The 18,857-nt window shown below is 39.5% G+C and overlaps 1 protein-coding gene across 1 annotated transcript in view; it reads right to left on the bottom strand.

The window, feature by feature from the left end:
- The window catches only part of PLEKHA5 (pleckstrin homology domain containing A5), a 170,552-nt gene that overhangs the window by 39,160 nt on the left and 112,535 nt on the right, over window positions 1-18,857 (bottom strand). The window contains exons 8-10 of the mRNA XM_080363967.1: window positions 17,198-17,298; window positions 16,186-16,301; window positions 8,527-8,994 (exon numbers count right to left, since the gene is read on the bottom strand). Coding sequence (XP_080220093.1) covers window positions 8,527-8,994; window positions 16,186-16,301; window positions 17,198-17,298 — 685 coding nt within the window. The remainder of the gene's footprint in view (window positions 1-8,526; window positions 8,995-16,185; window positions 16,302-17,197; window positions 17,299-18,857) is intronic.

Raw genomic sequence — 18,857 nt, forward strand, 5'->3', positions numbered from 1 at the left:
TCCTCATTTTACCAGGTTAACAGTCTAGTAGTGTCAACTTTAGATCAAATCCTGTCACTTGTTTATATGCTGGATAGGTCAAATTTTTGAACGCTTTGAAGTTCTATATTGTTTCCATATGAGCCCTGTTGTTTCCCTCAGAAAATCTTGAGCAATCACTGTGGACAAAAAAAACCAAAACAAACCAGTAACAGCAGACCAATAAAAAATAGCAATAACCGTCTAATGAAACTGTATTTTGCATTTATCAAGGATAAGTCATTCCATATCTGCTATTCAAGCAAAACAAATTGCAAAATACTTCTTTGTTTAAGAATAATACTTTATTGCTTTTCAAACTCAGATATGAATTCAAAGGCTTACTCTTTGATTTGCTGTCACATTAAAATTCTGGAGTGCTACAGTCATTTAGCAACTTTCAGCATTACTTAAAATGCAAAATTTTCCATATTGAGTATCGATGCATGCCTAAGTATGACAAAGCATTTCTTATTTTTTCAGAGGACAAAATCTAGGTCATAAACATTGATTAATACAACCCTTATCTAAAATTCAGATGAGCACCTCTTAAAGCCTTTTGTTACTGAACACATCTATGATAGATGCTTCCCCAGAGATACCAAAACTGATCTCAAATTGGACATGATTCAGCCATCAGAGGGCAGCAGCTTCTAGCTACACCCCAGATTAATTCAAACACTAAAATCCCTGCCACCACAAGCCACCAGAATCTGAAGATGGTTTTGAATAAATTCAGTGCCACAAAAACATTAAAGAAATGATGCAGGGCAAATGGCAAGGTAAACGAGCATTATGGATCCTAGATCTTTATGGAATAACTACATTGGAAATTGATGTGGGCAAAAACCACTTTTCAATAAAAATAGTTAAGCTGAGTATTTATGATACCTGTAACATTTTGGACATGAAAACTGCTATAAAGAGCTTTACATACAAAATCTGCTACAGTTCCTGAAGCTTTCCAAGAATTAAAGAAGTATTATCCCCATTTTGTAGATCGGACAGCTTTGCATTCGCACAGAAAAAAAATAAAATAAAATAAAAAATATATATGAAAAGAAAATGGTTTCTAAATCCTATTATTTTGCTGCAAAACCTGCTTAAATACATCTGAATTTCTTCATGTAACATACCATTAATGATAAGGGCCTTCCTCCATCTCCATATTTAAAAAACAAACAACCAAGATACTTTTGTGTCCAATTTCAGATTTTCAGAATATTATTTTAGCTATTCACAAGCCTGACATTTTCATGAAGATATCTGGTACGAGATACACCACACTCACTGAAGCTCCTCTCCCATTTTACTAATTAAATAGGCAATGTAATTCTGATGGCTCCTTTAAATATCCCCAAAATTGGAAGAAAAGTTGTCTGAAGTTCTTACTATGTAAAGAGAGCAATTTAAACTCTGCATGCAGTTACTTATATTCTAGAACATTTAGGAAGACAACATATCCATCTTCCATTGGTAAACAATGTAAACTGTAAAAAGCCCAACTGCCTCAATTTAAGCCTTGTTTTACATCGTATGATAAAATCAAAACAGATTCACCAATGTCCTGTCGATTTTCACAAAAAATGTCATTCTAGTCAAATCCAAAAAACAACTCTAGACAGTATTGCAGCTTATAGCTGCCTTGCATACCAGGGAGACTGCTGCAGCCAGTCAAGCAGTCATAGTATCACAGAATCATTTGAGAGTTGGAAGAGACCCTTAATGTCACCAAGTCCAAACATTAACCTAACACTGGAACTAAACCATGTCCCTAAAAACCTCATTCATGTGTCTTTTAAACATCTCCATGGATGGTGACTCAACCACTTTCTTGGGCAGCGTGTTCCAATGCCTAACAACTCTTTCCATGAAGAAATGGAAATCTAAATCTCAATCTAAACCTCCCCTGGCACAAGTTGAGGTCATTTTCTCTTGTCGTGTCACTTGCTGCTTGGGAGAAGAGACCAACAGCCTCCATGGTACAACCTCCTTTCAGGTAGCTGTAGACAGCAATGAGGTCTCCCCTCAGCCTCCTTTTCTCCAGGCTAAACAGCCCCAGTTCCTTCAGCCGCTCCTCCTAAGACTTGTGCTCCAGGCCCCTCACCAGCTTTGTTGCCCTTCTCTGAACTCTCTCCAGCACCTCAATGTCCTTCTTGTAGTGAGGGGCCCAAAACAGAACACAGGGTTCAAGGTGGGGCCTCACCAGCACCGAGTACAGGGGGACAATTGCTTCCCTAGTCCTGCTGGCCACGCTGTTCCTGATACAAGGCAGGATGCTGTTGGTGCTTTTGGCCACCTGGGCACACAGCTGGCTCATGTTCAGCCGGCTGTCAGTCAACACCCCCAGATCCCTTTCTACCAGGCAGCTTTCCAGCCCCTCTTCCCGGATCCTGTAGCGCTGCCCGGGGTTGTGCGCCAAGCGCAGGACCCAGCACGTGGCCTTGTTAAACCACATACAACTGGCCTCAGCCCAACGATCCCCCCGGTCCAGATCCCTCTGTATGGCCTTCCTACTCTCCAGCAGATCAACACTCCCAGCCAATTTGGTGTCATCTGCCAACTCACTAAGGGTGCCCTCAATCCCCTCATCCAGATCATTGATAAAGAGATTCAACAGAACTGGTCCCAACAGTGAGCTCTGGGGAGCGCCACTTGTGACCGGCCACCAACTGGATTTGGTTCCGTTCACCACAACTCTTAGGGCCCAGCCATCCAGCCGGTTCTTTATCCATTGCCGAGTACACCCACTCAGGCCATGAGCTGCCAGCTTCTCCAGGAGAATGCTGTGGGATATGGTGTCAGAGGCCTTACTGAAGTCTGAAGTACACAAGATCCACAGCTTTTCCCTCACCTACTAGGTGGGTCACCTTGTCAGAGAGTGAGATCAGGTGGGTCAAACAGGACCGGCCTTTCATAAAGTTTCTGGAACACAGCTGTTCTGACTATGAAAGACCGAGGCAAAGAAGGCATTTGGTAGCTCAGCCTTTTCCTCATCTTCTGTCACCATGTTTCCCCCACATTCGCCAGGGGATGGAAGTTCTCCTTAGCCCTCCTCTTCTTGCTAATATCTTTCTAGAAACATTTCTTGTTGCCTTTCACAGCGGTGGGCAGGCGCAGCTCTAGTCAGTCTTTGGCCCTCCTAATTTTCTCCATGCATAACCTCACAGAATTCTTGTGTTCCTCCTGAGTGGCCTGCCCCTCCTTCCAAACGTTACACATTCTCTTTTTATTCCTAAGCTCCAGCCGCAGCTCCCTGTTCAGCTACGCCGGCCTTCTTCCCCGCTGGCCCGCCTTCCGGAACACGGGGACAGCCTGCTCCCGCGCCTCTAAGATGACCTTCTTGAAGAGAGACCAGCCTCCCTGGACTCTTTTATCCCTCAGAACTGCCTCCCAAGGGATTCTGCCAGCCGGCCTTCAAAACAGGTCAAAGGCTGCCCTTTGCAAGTCCAGAGCAGCACTTCTGCTGACCACCCTTCTAACTTCTCCAAGGACAGAAAACTCAATCATTTCGTGATCACTATACCCTAGGGGATTTCCGGTCGATGTGCTGCCCGCATGTCCTTCTCCGTTTACAAGCAACAGATCCAACGGGGCTCCTTCCCTGGTAGGCTCACCAACCAGCTGTGTCAGGAAGTTGTCTTCCACGCGCTGCAGGGGCCTCCTGGGCTGCTTCCTTTCTGCTGTCTTGTATTTTCAGCAGACGGCTGGTAGGTTGAATTCCCCCATAAGCACAAGGGCTAGTGGTCGGGAGACTTGTCCTAGCTACCCGCAAAATATTTCATCTGCCTCTTCATCCTGGTTGGGTGGTCTGTAACAGAGCCCCACCAGGATGTTCTGCCTTGTTGCTCCCAGGTCCTTGGGGACTGGAGGTGGGAGCGGGTTCAGGCGGAGATGCACCCTCGCTCTCTTGGCTAGTATGAAGGTGAAGGACAAAAGCTTCTCATGGCTTGTCCTCAAGCAGAGAAACTAAGTCATACTCCTGTCAAACCCGAGTACGTGGCACTTCCGCTCAAGTGGGTAGAGTTCCTCAGACTTCACTGGCTGTGCATATCCACAAGTATCTGCTCGAACGGGCATCGGAGTTTTAGCAAAGTCAGGTCATAGTGTGGGAGAGTGAAGGGGTGTCGACATGTGTGTGTATGGGTAGGGGAGAGGCAGGTGGACAGTCCTTCTGAGCACGCTGGCTTTGGAAAGTATTTAAAAATGACGAACTGTGCACATTCCAACGTATTTGATCCTCACGCAGCGGTCAAACTCTGAGGCTCGGTATTCAGTCAGGCGTTGACCAAAATGGTGTTCTAGAAAGGCGTGACCAGTAGAGATGGCAGGAACCACTCCAGCACTAGGAGAATGTAGATTTGAATTGCTGTTTTTCAGCTGGCCTCTATCCAGTCAGGCAGCAAAAAGCTTTGTGAAGAAAGCCTAAGGTGCCCGAGAAACTTCCAGGATGGTGCCCTGGCGTCCGTCAGGAACCAGAGAGCCCTGAAATTGTGTGGGAGTCCAGCACCCTGATCACGCGGGCATGATGTACTTAGTACTGTTAGCGACATGAGTACACCTCCCTGCAAAGCATGAGTGGGACCATATCACTACCTGGTTAGATCTCCAGGGTACAGTGATAGCTACTGGCCCTGAGGTAAGATCGCAAGTTTGGAATCCAGAAATTCCTGGGCTTCAATGCTGTTTCTAGGAGAATTTGACTCCCTTTAAAAACCTGTTATCCAGTTATTGATGTTGCAGCCTTCAAAAGCCACCCAGAATGTAAGGCAGCAGCAAAGCAGGAAGGTGGGCATGGGAATGGAAAGTTTCCAAAAGGGGCCTCCTAGTCAAAGACAGGGACCAGGAGGTGTCACAGAAGTGCAGAGGCAGTCAGCCCTGTGTCAAGTAAGCTTGGACAAAAGCATTTTTATTATTTTATTGTAATTTATTGTCCGGTTATGAAGGTGTGGAGGATGGGAGTAGGGAGCCGACCGGGAACTCCTGTGACGCTGGTTGCCGCCACGTCACGCACGGGAGCCTGGATGGCTGGGGAACTACCAGATGATGCCTGTGGCAGGTGGAGCCAGCGCCATGGATGGATGTTTATTGAGGTGGATCCACCTCCATGGGCTCCTCGCTGTCCTGTGGTGGCTGAACAGCCAGTGGCCTCATGCCATACTCTGGCGGATCCACCTCCATGGGCTCCACGTCATCCTTTGGTGGGATGTCACATCGGGTCCTCAGCAGATGGACATGCCGTGGCCCCATGCTGTTCTCCTGCCTGCCCACAGCTGCACGCTGCGTGATGTCATTGGCGTAAGCTCGGGCAATGGCTCTCACTGCATGAGGGGGAATGTTCCTCTTCCTCCTCTGCTCCTTTGCCTTCCTCAGGCTCCCGGGAGGTCCCAGTCGCACCATGCGTCTCTCGCGTGTCCTCCTCCAGGGTGGGCAGCCATCCACCTTGCTGCTCGGGCTGCTGCCTGGCAGGCAGACACGCTTGGGCTGCACGCCGCCGGTCACTGGTGGTCCCACAGCCATGTGCTGCACGCCGGCGACCAAAGATGTAATGTCCTTTGTGGTCGTGGCATGCGGGGTGATGTTGCTGTAGACAGCAATGAGGTCTCCCCTCAGCCTCCTTTTCTCCAGGCTAAACAGCCCCAGTTCCTTCAGCCGCTCCTCCTAAGACTTGTGCTCCAGGCCCCTCACCAGCTTTGTTGCCCTTCTCTGAACTCTCTCCAGCACCTCAATGTCCTTCTTGTAGTGAGGGGCCCAAAACAGAACACAGAGTTCAAGGTGGGGCCTCACCAGTGCCAAGTTCAGGGGCATTCCATTCATAATGAGAGGCTGCAAAATATTTCTGCAACTATCTTTAAAAAATTCTCCCTACAAATGTTCCCATGGGAAAAAATGGCTTCCACACAAGTTTACAGACTTCTTGTAGACACCTTTAGAGGTCGTCTCCAGGATTATTGTTGGGTAGCAATACTGTTTCTGATGTCCAAGTTGGACTATTTGGGAAAGCGAGTTTTCGGGGCTCAGTTCAGGAATGCTATTAACACCTTTGGATCAAAACCTCTAAATAGTCCTTCATTCTAAAGAATGCAAATCCCAGCTGGTTCAGAATACGAAACTTTCACATGCGAATCAAGCACAAAGTGGCAGAAACCTGGTGCTGTATAGCAGGCCATTTAATTATTAATTAAATAAGGGTGAGGTTTACATGTGCAAGGTGGGGAGACAGAGGCTCACATCCTCAGTTAGCAGCATCAACTGAGCCTCACTTAGTACCATGCAACCCTGTTGTGTTTTTTTCACATTTGAGAAAGACCACTCACGTGAACCAGTTTTGGTGAAAATATTTACTCATAACTGACTTGCACAAAACTAATTCAATAAAATGATAGTGAAAAGGAATGTTTAATTTTTTTTTATTTAAAAACCATTTAGTTTTTGTTAAAAAATGTTGGTCTTCCTCAGGGCATCAGTTGTCTTTATTCGTGTGGCTCTTGCAAAACTAGATGTCTACATCCATAGACACGGCAGGTAATAGCTTCAAGAATTAAAAACTACATTGCCATCATTCTTGTTGATTTCTCAGGCAACAAAACTATTAGACAGCCTGTTCCTCTAAAAAATTAGTAGTTTTACAGTGAACCCTTTTCATTCCATATTGAGGACAGATAACAGCTCCTATTTTATACATAGTTATTAATTGAACCTATTTGTCAACATTTTATTATTCTTCAAGTCCTAGGGTTTTTTCAGTCTGACACACCGGAGATACTCAGTTTGGTCCTCCATGACTTCTCCAATACATTAGAGAGACAGATGCAGCTTAAGGCATCTTTGTTAAAAGTCAGCAGCTTTTTCCCATTAAGTAACAACTACTTTTCTCAAAAATTCAAGTTATGAGTTGAACAGGTGCAACTACCAACAGCCTCTCATCTCAACCTTAAGCTTTAACATAAACTGGAGCTTCTTTCTGCTCTCATTCACCAACTTCATTTCTACTTAAGTTTCTGTCTCTAGCCAGAAACTGGCAATCTGAACAAAAATAAAATTTCAAATTTAAGTGAAAACATATTCTAAAGACATCCCTATACATTAAAAATTTGGATCATTATTCAAGGCCACTTCAGACAAAGCAAAAAGAGACAGCTCAAAGCCAATTCTTTTTCTGTTTGCTACTTTTATGCAGAACTGTATCATACTGTTTGTGCTATCAGTGACATCTTTATTTAAGCAATAAGTGGCCTCTATCTTCAAGAACAAAATAATGTTAATAACATATTGTTAACAGTACTTCCCTTGATTTGATTCACACAATGAAATCAGTTTTAGGGTTCGCAACTGAAAAATGGCACAGGTACTCAAATTTCTCTTTTTGGGTTGCAAGTATTACAGTCCAATCTAGAAAACCTAATTGTATTTAAAGAGCCTTCTCAGTTCCCATTACGTAAGCATGCTTAATAAAAGTCAGAGTGTGCAAGTCACTCTCTGTACTCCAAGTTCAAACTTGATCAAACTACTTAAGCTGAATACTTAATGAAACAACATATTAACAATTCCTAAGTATATTTAATGAACAACTAAAGGCAATGAATTTGGCAAGTGTAAACCAAACTAATGTAAATTTTACAAGTTTTTTCAAAAACTGAAAACTTCCCAAAGCCCGTATTCTGAAATTTGCAGAAAACACATTTTCTGAACTTGGTTCTGTCTTAAGCTCTGCTATGCCATCTATATGCAAAATCCCTAATTTCCAGCTCTGCAAAATATCTCCTGCGATAGCATCTCCATTACTTCCTATCTCATGTAATATTAAAAACTTTTATACTTTACTGCTAAAGCTGTTTGTCTCTAAGGTAGCCTGGAAGCAATGTCTCTACTCTTCTGTTAGACATAAAAATTGCTACAGGTACAAGATTCAATGTTATTCAGACATAATATTAAAGCTTCATGAATAAGTCCTGGAACTCAGTATTAGAACTGGGAGATGTTTAATTTCATGAGAAGAGAAGCTTTAAGCATCAATTTAGTTAGATTTCTGTGACTTACTCCTAGGTAAAGCTTCTCTCTCTTTGGCTAAAGATTATTTCAAGTTTAAAAGCTTCCTGGAATATTTTTGAAGAATTTTAAATAAAATATAATTACAAGTATTTATGAACAAAAATGCAGAAGACAGGGCAATTTCATGAACCAACTTTAAGAGGAAAAAGAATTGTTACGATTGATGACACCTTCTCCCTGCTAGGACAGAGAAATTTCTAATACCTGAAAAGGGTTTCTGTCCATTTTTATAAACTAAGCTATTAATATAGTTTAATTTATAAATAATCACTCAAATGTCAATAAAAGAGTAACTCCAATAAATCTGTTGTGAGACATCACCCAGGCACTTTTTACAGAGAACAATGCATTATATATTTGTCTAATATAGATCAAAATCTAAAGAATCTAAGCAGGACAAAAGCCTAAGTGTTATTTGCTAGAAAGCCTGGAGAAAAAAAAATACATATTACTTACCCTCTTGTTTCCTCTTCTTGTCCTTTTCCTCTTTGTATTTTAATCCACTGTTCCAACTGCAGCATGGAATTAGTTCTCTGCATAACTCGTTCAGACTCCAGATGTGACTGAAATGCATTGTGCTGAGCTCCATCTCCAGCGTCTGCCAGGACAACACCAACAGTCTTATTCTCAGACCCATTTAAATGAACTGGTCTGAAGTGTCCAGCCTGAATTGTGGTTATGGGTAAAGTCCTGTATTCGGATCCCAAGGGATTCAGCTTTACACTGTTAATTTTCGTTAATGGTTTATCTTGCCCAACTTTCTGAAATCCATATTTTTCGGCTTCCAAAGCTTTCTTCTCCTCACTTTTTATCACCTCTTTGTTTTTCTGGTTATTTTGAGTTTCTGGCTTAATTAGCACCCGATGGTTTGAAATATTATTTGCCTCTCGAGGTGGTGTATTTTCAGTGGTTAACTTCTCTACTCTGGAAAGGAATATACGACAAGCTATAATATCATCAAAACATTCATTAAAAATAGTAATAAAAAAAGTGAATACATTGGTGTTTAATACAGTTACTTCAGTGAATCCCTGTCCAGATATTTTACACCAATATCTGGTCTTTGAAAGAAAAATCCAGGACACATTTTCACAATAATCAAGGACAGGTGATTTTGTTTGTTTCATTTTGTTTTGGGAGTGGTGGTGATGTTTTGTTTGGTTTGGACAGTTGCAGTGTTTTTTTGGTTGGAGAATGCAAGTGTTTTTTCTTCCAGGCTTCTCTATTTCTTTGCTATTTTAAAAACATCTACAACATGGGGTAAATGTAAGCAAACACCCAATTAAGCCCCTAGAAAAAATGTGCACAAACAGAAATAAAGCCAGAGTCTGAAAAAGTGGACGTTCAGTTCCTGGAGGGCTGGACATTCAAATGGTAAAAATATTAAGTGGCTCCCCAAGAGCAACAGCTTCCAGATGTCAACAGCCTGAAATGATTTTGAAAGCCATCTTTAAAAATAGTAGCAGATTACACTGCGGACCAGCTTGTGATTCACAATACTGCTGAATGCAACATATAATGAGCTCCTTTAAAGAAAACAAACAACTTTTAATGGTCACTGGCATCAATTAGCTTTCTCTAGTATGTTATCACTTTCGCTGGCTTACGTTTTGTGGAAAATAACTGTGGCTTCCCTAGTTTTAAGGGGGAAAGTAGCTGCTGACTTAGGAAACCATACCACAAAAATAATGATACAATGGTATTTTTAGAACAGTTACTGCTTTACAGTACTTACACAAGTAATTAATGCATGCAGTTCTATTAGCTATCTTCCTTTTAAAATTTCAAAATGTCAAGGAGCTGTATCTTTTTCCATACTGGAACATGAATAGAACATCCAGCTCAGACAGCAACAATTTTTTTTCAGTTTACAAGAACAAAAAAAACCCAAAACCCCCTAAAATGTTTTGATCAACATTTTTTTTGGTACAGGAGGAAAGAAAAAGAGATATAATTCTTTAAGATTACACCTCTATATAAAACCAAACCCAGAACAAAACTTTATTTTAAGATGACGTCAAATTAAGCTTTCACATTGTCTTCCATCTTTTTATGCAAATGCATTATTCATTTATAACTGCGTTCAAGTACCTAATTCATTTGTAAAAAGGCCATCACATACAGAACTGACCAAGAGCACAAGTATGACCAGTCCTCTGAGAAATACTCTAATTCCAAGTAGATTAACTACATACATTTTTGCTTACCCTGTCTTGAACAAGAGGCTTAAATGTCCAGCAAGTCTACACCTCCCCAACAGATTATTTAAGCCATGAATTCCCAAGATGCCAACAACTATTTCAGACAGAACCCAAGCAAATACATAAAGGAATTAAAACTGTGTGGTCTTTATAAAATACTACCCACTGCTAATAGTATCGGACACTTAATTTTAAATGTGCCTCCCATAACCACCCTGCTCCTGCAGGAATTCTCTGCGATGTGAAGGGAATCAAGAGACAACTGCCTTGAAAAGTCACCATTTCAAATGTATCAGTCAGAAACAGCAAGACATCAGTGTCCTCTGCACATTGTATGCGAGTTTGATGAAATGCTCATGTGCTCTGCATGTTAACAAGGTGGGTGATTTTTTTTCCCCATGCCTCTTCCTGACACAGTTGTGATGATCCCAGTCTCTTGTTGATACTTCATAATGTTATAAAGGTTATCAAAAATTCACCCTACTAATAGAAGTAGCTCAAAATAGTTCTTTTCTTTCAGTAATTATTCCTGACCTGCCGATGTGAATGTATACACATTTGTGAAACCTATTGCAAATAAAACATTCGTAACAATAACCTAACATGAACACCTCTCTGGCTATATGCATCAGCATTATTTTTATACACCGTGTTTTTTTCCTCATACATCACTATTAAATGCAGAGGTTAGATACATCTGATGTTTTCTGCTAGCAGAAAAGAAAAGGCAATATTTCTGCCACCCATAACATGCAGAGAAAAAACTCTTGATGTAGAACCAATTTTTATGCAGACTTTTTGGGGGAGGACACGTGGTGGAACTGCTAAACTGGTATACCTATGCCATTGCTTCTATAATTTCCAAGTTTCAGAAAGAAAATTCTGTGCTAATCTCCTACTGCAACTTAAACTGAGTTATCTTTTTATTTCCACCCCCTCGATTTTAAACTGTTCTTGAGACCAAACACTTCTGCCTAGGTTCCTTCTCAAGGTTATGGAAAACAAAACTGGATCACCTCCTCCCTGACACCTCAAAACTGTATGACCCGGTGTCTACTAGAAACTAAAGGAATGCACCAAACAGGAAAGTGAATGGAAAACTCAATTTCCCACAATTATCAAGTCAAAAAATGGTGTTAAAATTTCAGTTTTCAGCCAGTGCTCAAGGATTCACAAATAAGTATAAGGACTACTTTACAAACAATCCTAAACACCAGCATTAATATGTGCAACCTGACTTAATAGTACCTGATCCCATTATATGGGACTTGATATCAATCTTTCTCCAGGTGCTTTACAGCAGAGAAGCAGTTGCCATTTTACAGATGGAAAATCTGTGATGCGGAGGGAGAGTGACATCTCTAAGGACATTCACTGGATAGATGGCAAAGCCAAGACTTGGCACAGTGTTAAGATTCACACTATCATACTACTTTCCACTGTGCATCTTAACTAAAAAAAAGCCAACAAATCCAAAAATCACAGAATTGTTTTTCCATGAAATCTCCATGTTGTATCACTTGTTACTATGGTTATACACAGCAGAGCCAAGCATTTATATTTGACATGCCTTGCGATGGCGTGGAGCCTGAAAGACTGACATTCAAACAGACTTCTGGGCTCTACTTTAACTTTGTGCATCAAATCAGTCACCTCAGTGTGAGCAACAGATCTCTTTCCACAGCAAAGCATCCAAAAGGGAAAGAATGATCAGACACTAATAGGTAAATGTAAGAAACACAAATCCATATTTATATGGGGCTCCATATTTATTACTGTCTCTCAAATACATATTCAACAAGACCTGCAGGGTATTTTGAGGACAGGGGAGTGAGAAGACAAAAGAGAATGGGCACTGATCATACGTGTTTCGGCATATATGGAACACAATTTACAGGTTTCTACAACAAAACAGAAATATGGAGTATGGAGCAGTAATACAGGAAAAGTACTGTTTTCTGCTGTTTTATATAAGTAAATAACTCTAAAACCGGGGGAGTGGCAGGGGGATGTAATCAAGTATCAGACAGGAAGACTGATTTAACGAAGCCAGGCAGAAGCATTTGAAAAGAAAAAGCCATCTTTTCCAAACATGGTGACATCAGTAAACCCCCACTATGGACATCATTATGCTAACAAGTGCTTTTTTGGCAGCTTAGCTGATGCTGTTCAGGGAGAGTATCTACATTAGGAGAAAAAAAACCACCACTCTTTTCTTAGTACATGCTGTATCACTCAGAAGAAATAAAGGCTCTGATACACACAGCTGACAGCAAAACAATAAAAAGACCTGATGCTCTTAAACATAGAAGAGTAGAAAAATCAGCATTTAGGCTAAAAATGATAAATTGGTATGTTGGTGAATATTAGCGTCTACAAACACAAGGAAGCAATCAGTACTCACAGATACAATTTAACTACAGTCTGCAGTGTTACAACATGGATTGAGTAAGATGTTTTGCTAATGCAGTGAGGTTGGTTTGGATCATATTTCAAGTCATAAGCTTAAATAGTTCCTCACTGACTAAATTATTTGTGTATAATTATTTTGACAGGTCTCTCACTACATTATTAAACTTGAATTTACTATCTAGGTAAAATTAAAACAAAAATGTTTAGAAAGGAGTAATTATAATTAAGTCAATGGGGCCAAATAATATTTGTCCTTCCCTGCACTTATACATCAGAAGGGAGTTTTCCTGCCATGACTGCGGATCAGTTCTAAAAGAAATGGTTACATTTTTATTTTCTTACCTCAGTACCTCATTTCTGTATTATGTGGCTAACTGTATGTGGAAAGTAAGAATATTTTATGGAAAGCTGGGCAAAACCCCCACAACTTCATGTTTTAAATATTCTTTTTTCTCTCTAAGGAGCTCACATCCTCAGAAAAATAAAGACACAGATTGTAGCTCTGCAATTATTTAAAGTTAAAACATTCAATTTAACGGACTGTTGGGTTTGGATTTCCAGAGTACGATAAGCAGTGAAGTACTTTGACTTCTGGATTTAAAGAACTATACTGTAAAAACTCTGACTTATCATTGGGCAATTTATATTAACAAACACGTAAGAGTGGCTCAACATCAGTTTGCATAAATATTTAAGGAAATTCTTAATAAGTCTATCTCCTGTATTGTAAGTATTTAGTGTATTAGAAAACTGTACTCAGTACAATGTTAGAATCTCTCTCAAAAAATCCTGAGAAACAAATGCACTGGCTGAATTTGCCTGAATCAAAATCATTTATGCTTACAGCTATATGCGTGGCAAACTTCAGGGTACTCAGAGATGAGGTAATAGAATACTTAATACTTAACAGATTTTTACAGGAAAGAAACAGTATTTCTTCTGGATAAGATCACATCCTGCTACATGGTTCATTTTAAGAACTGGTTTGATAGCCAAAAGATGGATTCTTCAGAAAACACGTCTGAAGGGTTTTCTTCCTTATTATAGCTAACAGACATGAAAGTCTTTGAGACTTCACTGGTCTTGAAATGTATTTTCTCTCAAGTGATTATTTCAAGACCACTAACAAACTTTCCAAAGAGGTTACCATCCACTTCTGTTTTGTTCTAAGATTTCTCGCCTGAATTAAAACAAGAATATGGTGCTACATAGGATACTTTTCTTCTTCAGACACTTCTTTTGGCTGTTGGCAAACTCCTTCTGCCCAAGGTATCCTTGCAGAAAACTACTGATTTTGCTGTTAAGTGCTTTTCTACTCATTTTGTGTGCTATGCTGATTCACCAAGGACTCACATAAGCACCTGAAGGAACACAAAATAGATTGCAGGAGTACGTACAACTGGCTAAAAAGTGTTAGGTAAGCTCAGCTGTAAGCTCAGCTCACTGTTTCCCCACACACCGCCAAACACCCAGAACAGGCAGGCATCAGTGCTGGAACAGGCACTGCGGCTGAAAGAAGGGCGCAGGAACGCATGGCCAAGCATTTCAGGAGACTGGAATACTCTTCATGGCAGTGGCTGCACGTCTGTCTCGTTAGAGCAGCCACGGATGGTGCTGCAGTCAAGGAAGGATGAACAGCCCGCAAAGCGGCACCTGGCGCCGGGGTGAACTCACTATGAATCTTGCTAGGCTTGCTCTGAGGCGGCAAACGTGACTGTATGGCTGTATTAATGAACTGCACAAAAGAGCAGATGTTCACATGAACGCTATCTGCAATACACCTACAATGTGAACAAAAACTTATTTTTCAGATTAGGTTTATTATTCACCAAGCTAGATGAGATATTTTATTTTGTCATGGTAACTTCATTCTTTTAAGTGCAATCTCTTAAAAGCTCTGAATAGAGAAAGCAAAAGGTGAAAATACTATTAGGTATTTACTTGCTTATGCTCATTCTCACTCTGCTCATCCCTACCCTGTAACATCTATCGTTCCCAAATATAAGGAGGGTTGCAGGAGACAAAGAACATAACATATATAATATGAAATCATAATCAGATCAAATTTCATTGTGGTATTTGGACCTAACACTGCTCATTTCTATAAGCTGAAATCTTTTATTTTCAGTAATTTTTGGAATAACACATGAAACCTGAGAGCTTGAAGCATATGTGTTATTTTTTCATGGAGAACAATGTATTTTTCTGTTAAGTGATTTCACTATGCTGCCCAATGCAGAGGATGAAATACTTCATACACCATCTATACATTTAAAGGATATTAGAGACAAAAGCTAAGATTTCAACCTTTTTTTTAAGATTAGTCACTGAAAAGTTGCACAGGTAGAAATTTAGAGGTGTTCCTAGCTTACTATTATTCTTGTGAATGTCCTGTAGATTGGTGTAAGTAAAAGTCTTATTATGTTTGACTGAAAAGCTCACAAATCATTAAAACATGCAACATCAAAAGAGTATAATCATTCTGCATTCCATTTTATGCTTCTGCCAGCACCATGCTGGAATATGTGATATAAAGATATCAGGAAGAAGTTAACAGGAATTACTTGCACTAGCAATGTAAAATTTGGAAAGACTGCTTGTATGTTGAGAATAAGTTAAATGTGCTTTCTCTTCTGCAAAAAATTGTACCTTTTTCCTCTTTGGTACCTGTGTCTATGTGTGGTTTGTTTGTTTTGTTTTGTTTTGTTTTTTTTAACTTAAAATTTCTCAGCATTGCTGCCATTCTCTTAGTTCCAGCATAGCAGGAACTAATAGGAAGCGGAACAGATCAAGTGATAGCAGCCATCAGCAATAACTTCTATGCCATCAATAATGAGGTTTTAAATTTACAGTTGATGAGGTTTGCATTCTGTATGCCATGGATCTGACCCAAGGGACCACATTCAGAGGGAAAACAATTCTTACTGGATAGACAGCAGCAGACAATATTCAGTTTCTGAGAGCACAAGGTTTCCAGCAGTAACTTGGTTTTTAATGTCAATGAATGGACACATAAAGGAAAAAAGCTCAAGACCAGGCAAGTACACATTTGATGACAGCTTAATGATGAACAAGAAGGGCTCACCACAGGTACAACTGTTTAATTTAGTCAGAAACTACAGTTATGAATTTGAAACTCGAGACTATCGCCAGTTGAGCTGCTATTGTTACTCAGTCAGGAAGGCAGGTGAAGTCAAGCACGCCTGCACATAGGATTTGTTGTTGCACTTCTTTTGATGCCACTGGCTAAAGGAATCAGACAGTATTTTTTATCTTCTAGATCCTTACACTCAAGGCATCCATATTCAGAACAGAACTTATATTATTTTTACGATTTCAAAATTTTAGCCAACGTTGTGAAATGAGTAAGGGTCTTCAATACAAGGATAAATTACTTCAGCCAATTTACATTCTATTTGAAGGTATACACTTTCATTTAAATAAATCAAACTAAATATGTTAAATAAATCGAGTGTGCAACTGTTTTGTCAATTCACACTACCTTTTCACAGGCTCTGTCTGCACAAGTGCTGCATCTGTCATGGCTTTCATCCACAACTCCATTTCCTTCCCTGTATCTGTGCAGAAATAATAGGTCCTCATGTTTGGATGAGCTGCCTGATTGGAAATGACATGGTCATTGCAATAAAAATATAAGATTCTGTAAAAGAAAAGAGGCAAACAATGTTACTGTATGCTCACTTTAATGTTTTCTATTTCTTCAAATAATATTATCAGAAAAAAAATCAGAAGGAATACTTCCATGTGTCTGTCACTGCATTCATATTTTCAAAATAATTGCCTACAATTTTCAATCATAGCTGCTTCTTCATTAATACACTCAATAAAAAGCCCTTAAAATTCTTCAGTCTTTTAAAAACGATCTTGACTATCCATGTAAATTACATAATGATTATAAATAAAATTCTGGCATAGATTTTTGCAGTCTGAATGATACATTAAGGTTTAATTTGTACTTACCACAGTAAATAAATGACGCGTTGCTTAGAAGGCCAAAAGAAGAGCCAAAAGGAGCTCATAAAACAAACAAACAAAAAAGTCAAGAGAAAATATTTAGCAGAGTGATTTATATAATGATTAAAAAGATTAGCTGTGAAACACTCCTAATAATAATTCATGTAATATTGTAATTTAAGTGATAACAAACCTTATTTTAATTTACATGTAAATATACTTTGTATTTTAATAACTAAATAACTTTCATTAGTAGGATAAGTCCAGCCACAGCCTATAATTCTAAAACACCACACTGTATTTAAGATTCATGAAGAAAAAAATAAAAGACTAATATGTGATATTCATCAATTTTCACTTTCTAGTAATTATGTCCATCTTTACAACAGGCCAAATACTTGAATCCTCTGCTACTGTACTATGCAAAAATCAGTCTCAGAAGCTGTTTGTCAATCCCATTTTGCAGAACACCTCAGTTCTGATTACTACATTACTGTGCTTTCAGACATAAAATTAAAGAGAAAAATTGATTCCCCTACCTTAAAGGCATATTTGCGGTTAATATGGTCCTCGGGAGAAAGCACAGATATCTGAAAACTAGGTAGAAGTATGCTACCTAGTATTCCTTCTTCTTTCTCATCTGTGGACATATAGTCTTTGATTAGAGAAACAGTGTTTTGACACACAATAATGCTATTCAGACACTTCAGTGAAACTCTGTATTTAACAACAGGAGAGCACTAACAAGAAGTTCACCTCGAAAGCAAATGTGTTAGAGAATCAGAAAGCCAGGTTTATTTGTTACATAGGTGTTTGTACGCACTCTCAGGAGTGCGCAGACCACCATCGTGCGGTCCCTCTTTGCCAACACAGGCCACAGAACCCATATCACACAAGTGTGCGTCCCCAAAAACCTGCCAAGTGCTGTGAAATCTGGGCCATCTCACAATGTCCACCTTCGACTTTTTCCCAAGATGGGCGAGCACAAAAACCCCCTCCCGAGAGTGCCAGCTCTGTAAAAGTGTAAGCACATGGAATGCGCTGCCTTGTGGAAAACACTACAAATAACTTCACCTAGAATTTTTCTGGGGATCTGTGCTTACCTGCATACAACTTCAAAGCTGAAAAGCAGATGGAAGTCAAGCCTCTAATTCAGTGACAAGAATAATCCCTACTCTTTATTTTCTGCTCAGTAAAAACTGCAAATACCTACGAAAGTGGAAGTATTTTTAAATAGTTTATTTTTCTTGGTCTTGGAGAAAATTTGCACATTGTTCTTCTGATATTGGGCATATTAAGCTTTGAGACTGTTACAACTCTGATAAACATTTTACACTCTGTTGCATTCTATTTGTAAGAATGCATATGTTTCAGATCATTTGAAAACAAACAAGAGTCCCCAAAACCAAACACCCATTTTAATGTAAAATTTTAGAACATTAAAGTAAGAAATTGACATTTTAACTGGAAGCCACAGCCCATTCTTAAATTCAGTTATACTTTAACAAATGAATAATTGTATGCAATTCATGAAGTCAATCTTAATTGCATCCCAGATACAGAACTTCTATTCACAACCAGTATCTTAGGATTCTCTTAGTTGAAGATAGTGCCACAACAAACGAATATATATCTATGAAATTAAGATTAAAACATAAATATTCCAAACTTTCAAGCACAGAAAATTAATACTGTTACAATTAAAATCCATGTAAACAGCACAAAAGGACGAGCTTTCACATCTGGATTTAAAAATCTTTTGCTAGTTCTCGTTTACTCACTAAATTCATTTAAGTTATTCATATGGGGAAAGCTCTGCTCAGCTATATTAGCATTACATGACATGTTAGATGTAAAAATTATGCTCTTTTGAATAGTTATTCAACTGGAGAACTGAGCAAGCAATTATTCTGATTGAAAGGTAGAAAAGAAATGAGGAGTGGATTTACTTTCAGGTACTCAACTGTACTTATAAGTATGCCTGAAACCATCCCATCATGCCCTCTCAAATATGTACTCCTTGCTAGCCACACAGACACACAAAAAAAATCTGCCTTTTCTCCCATGTCCCAGAATGCATGGGAAATGTTGGACTGCTATTTTGGGGAAAAATTCCCTTCTTTTGCTAGATTATACTTAGACTTACAGATTATACTTTGACTTATAGCCGAATAAGTCACACCCACTAGTGCCATATAA

This window comes from Nesoenas mayeri (assembly GCF_963082525.1).
Source record: "Nesoenas mayeri genome assembly, chromosome: 1".
Lineage (NCBI taxonomy): Eukaryota > Metazoa > Chordata > Aves > Columbiformes > Columbidae > Nesoenas > Nesoenas mayeri.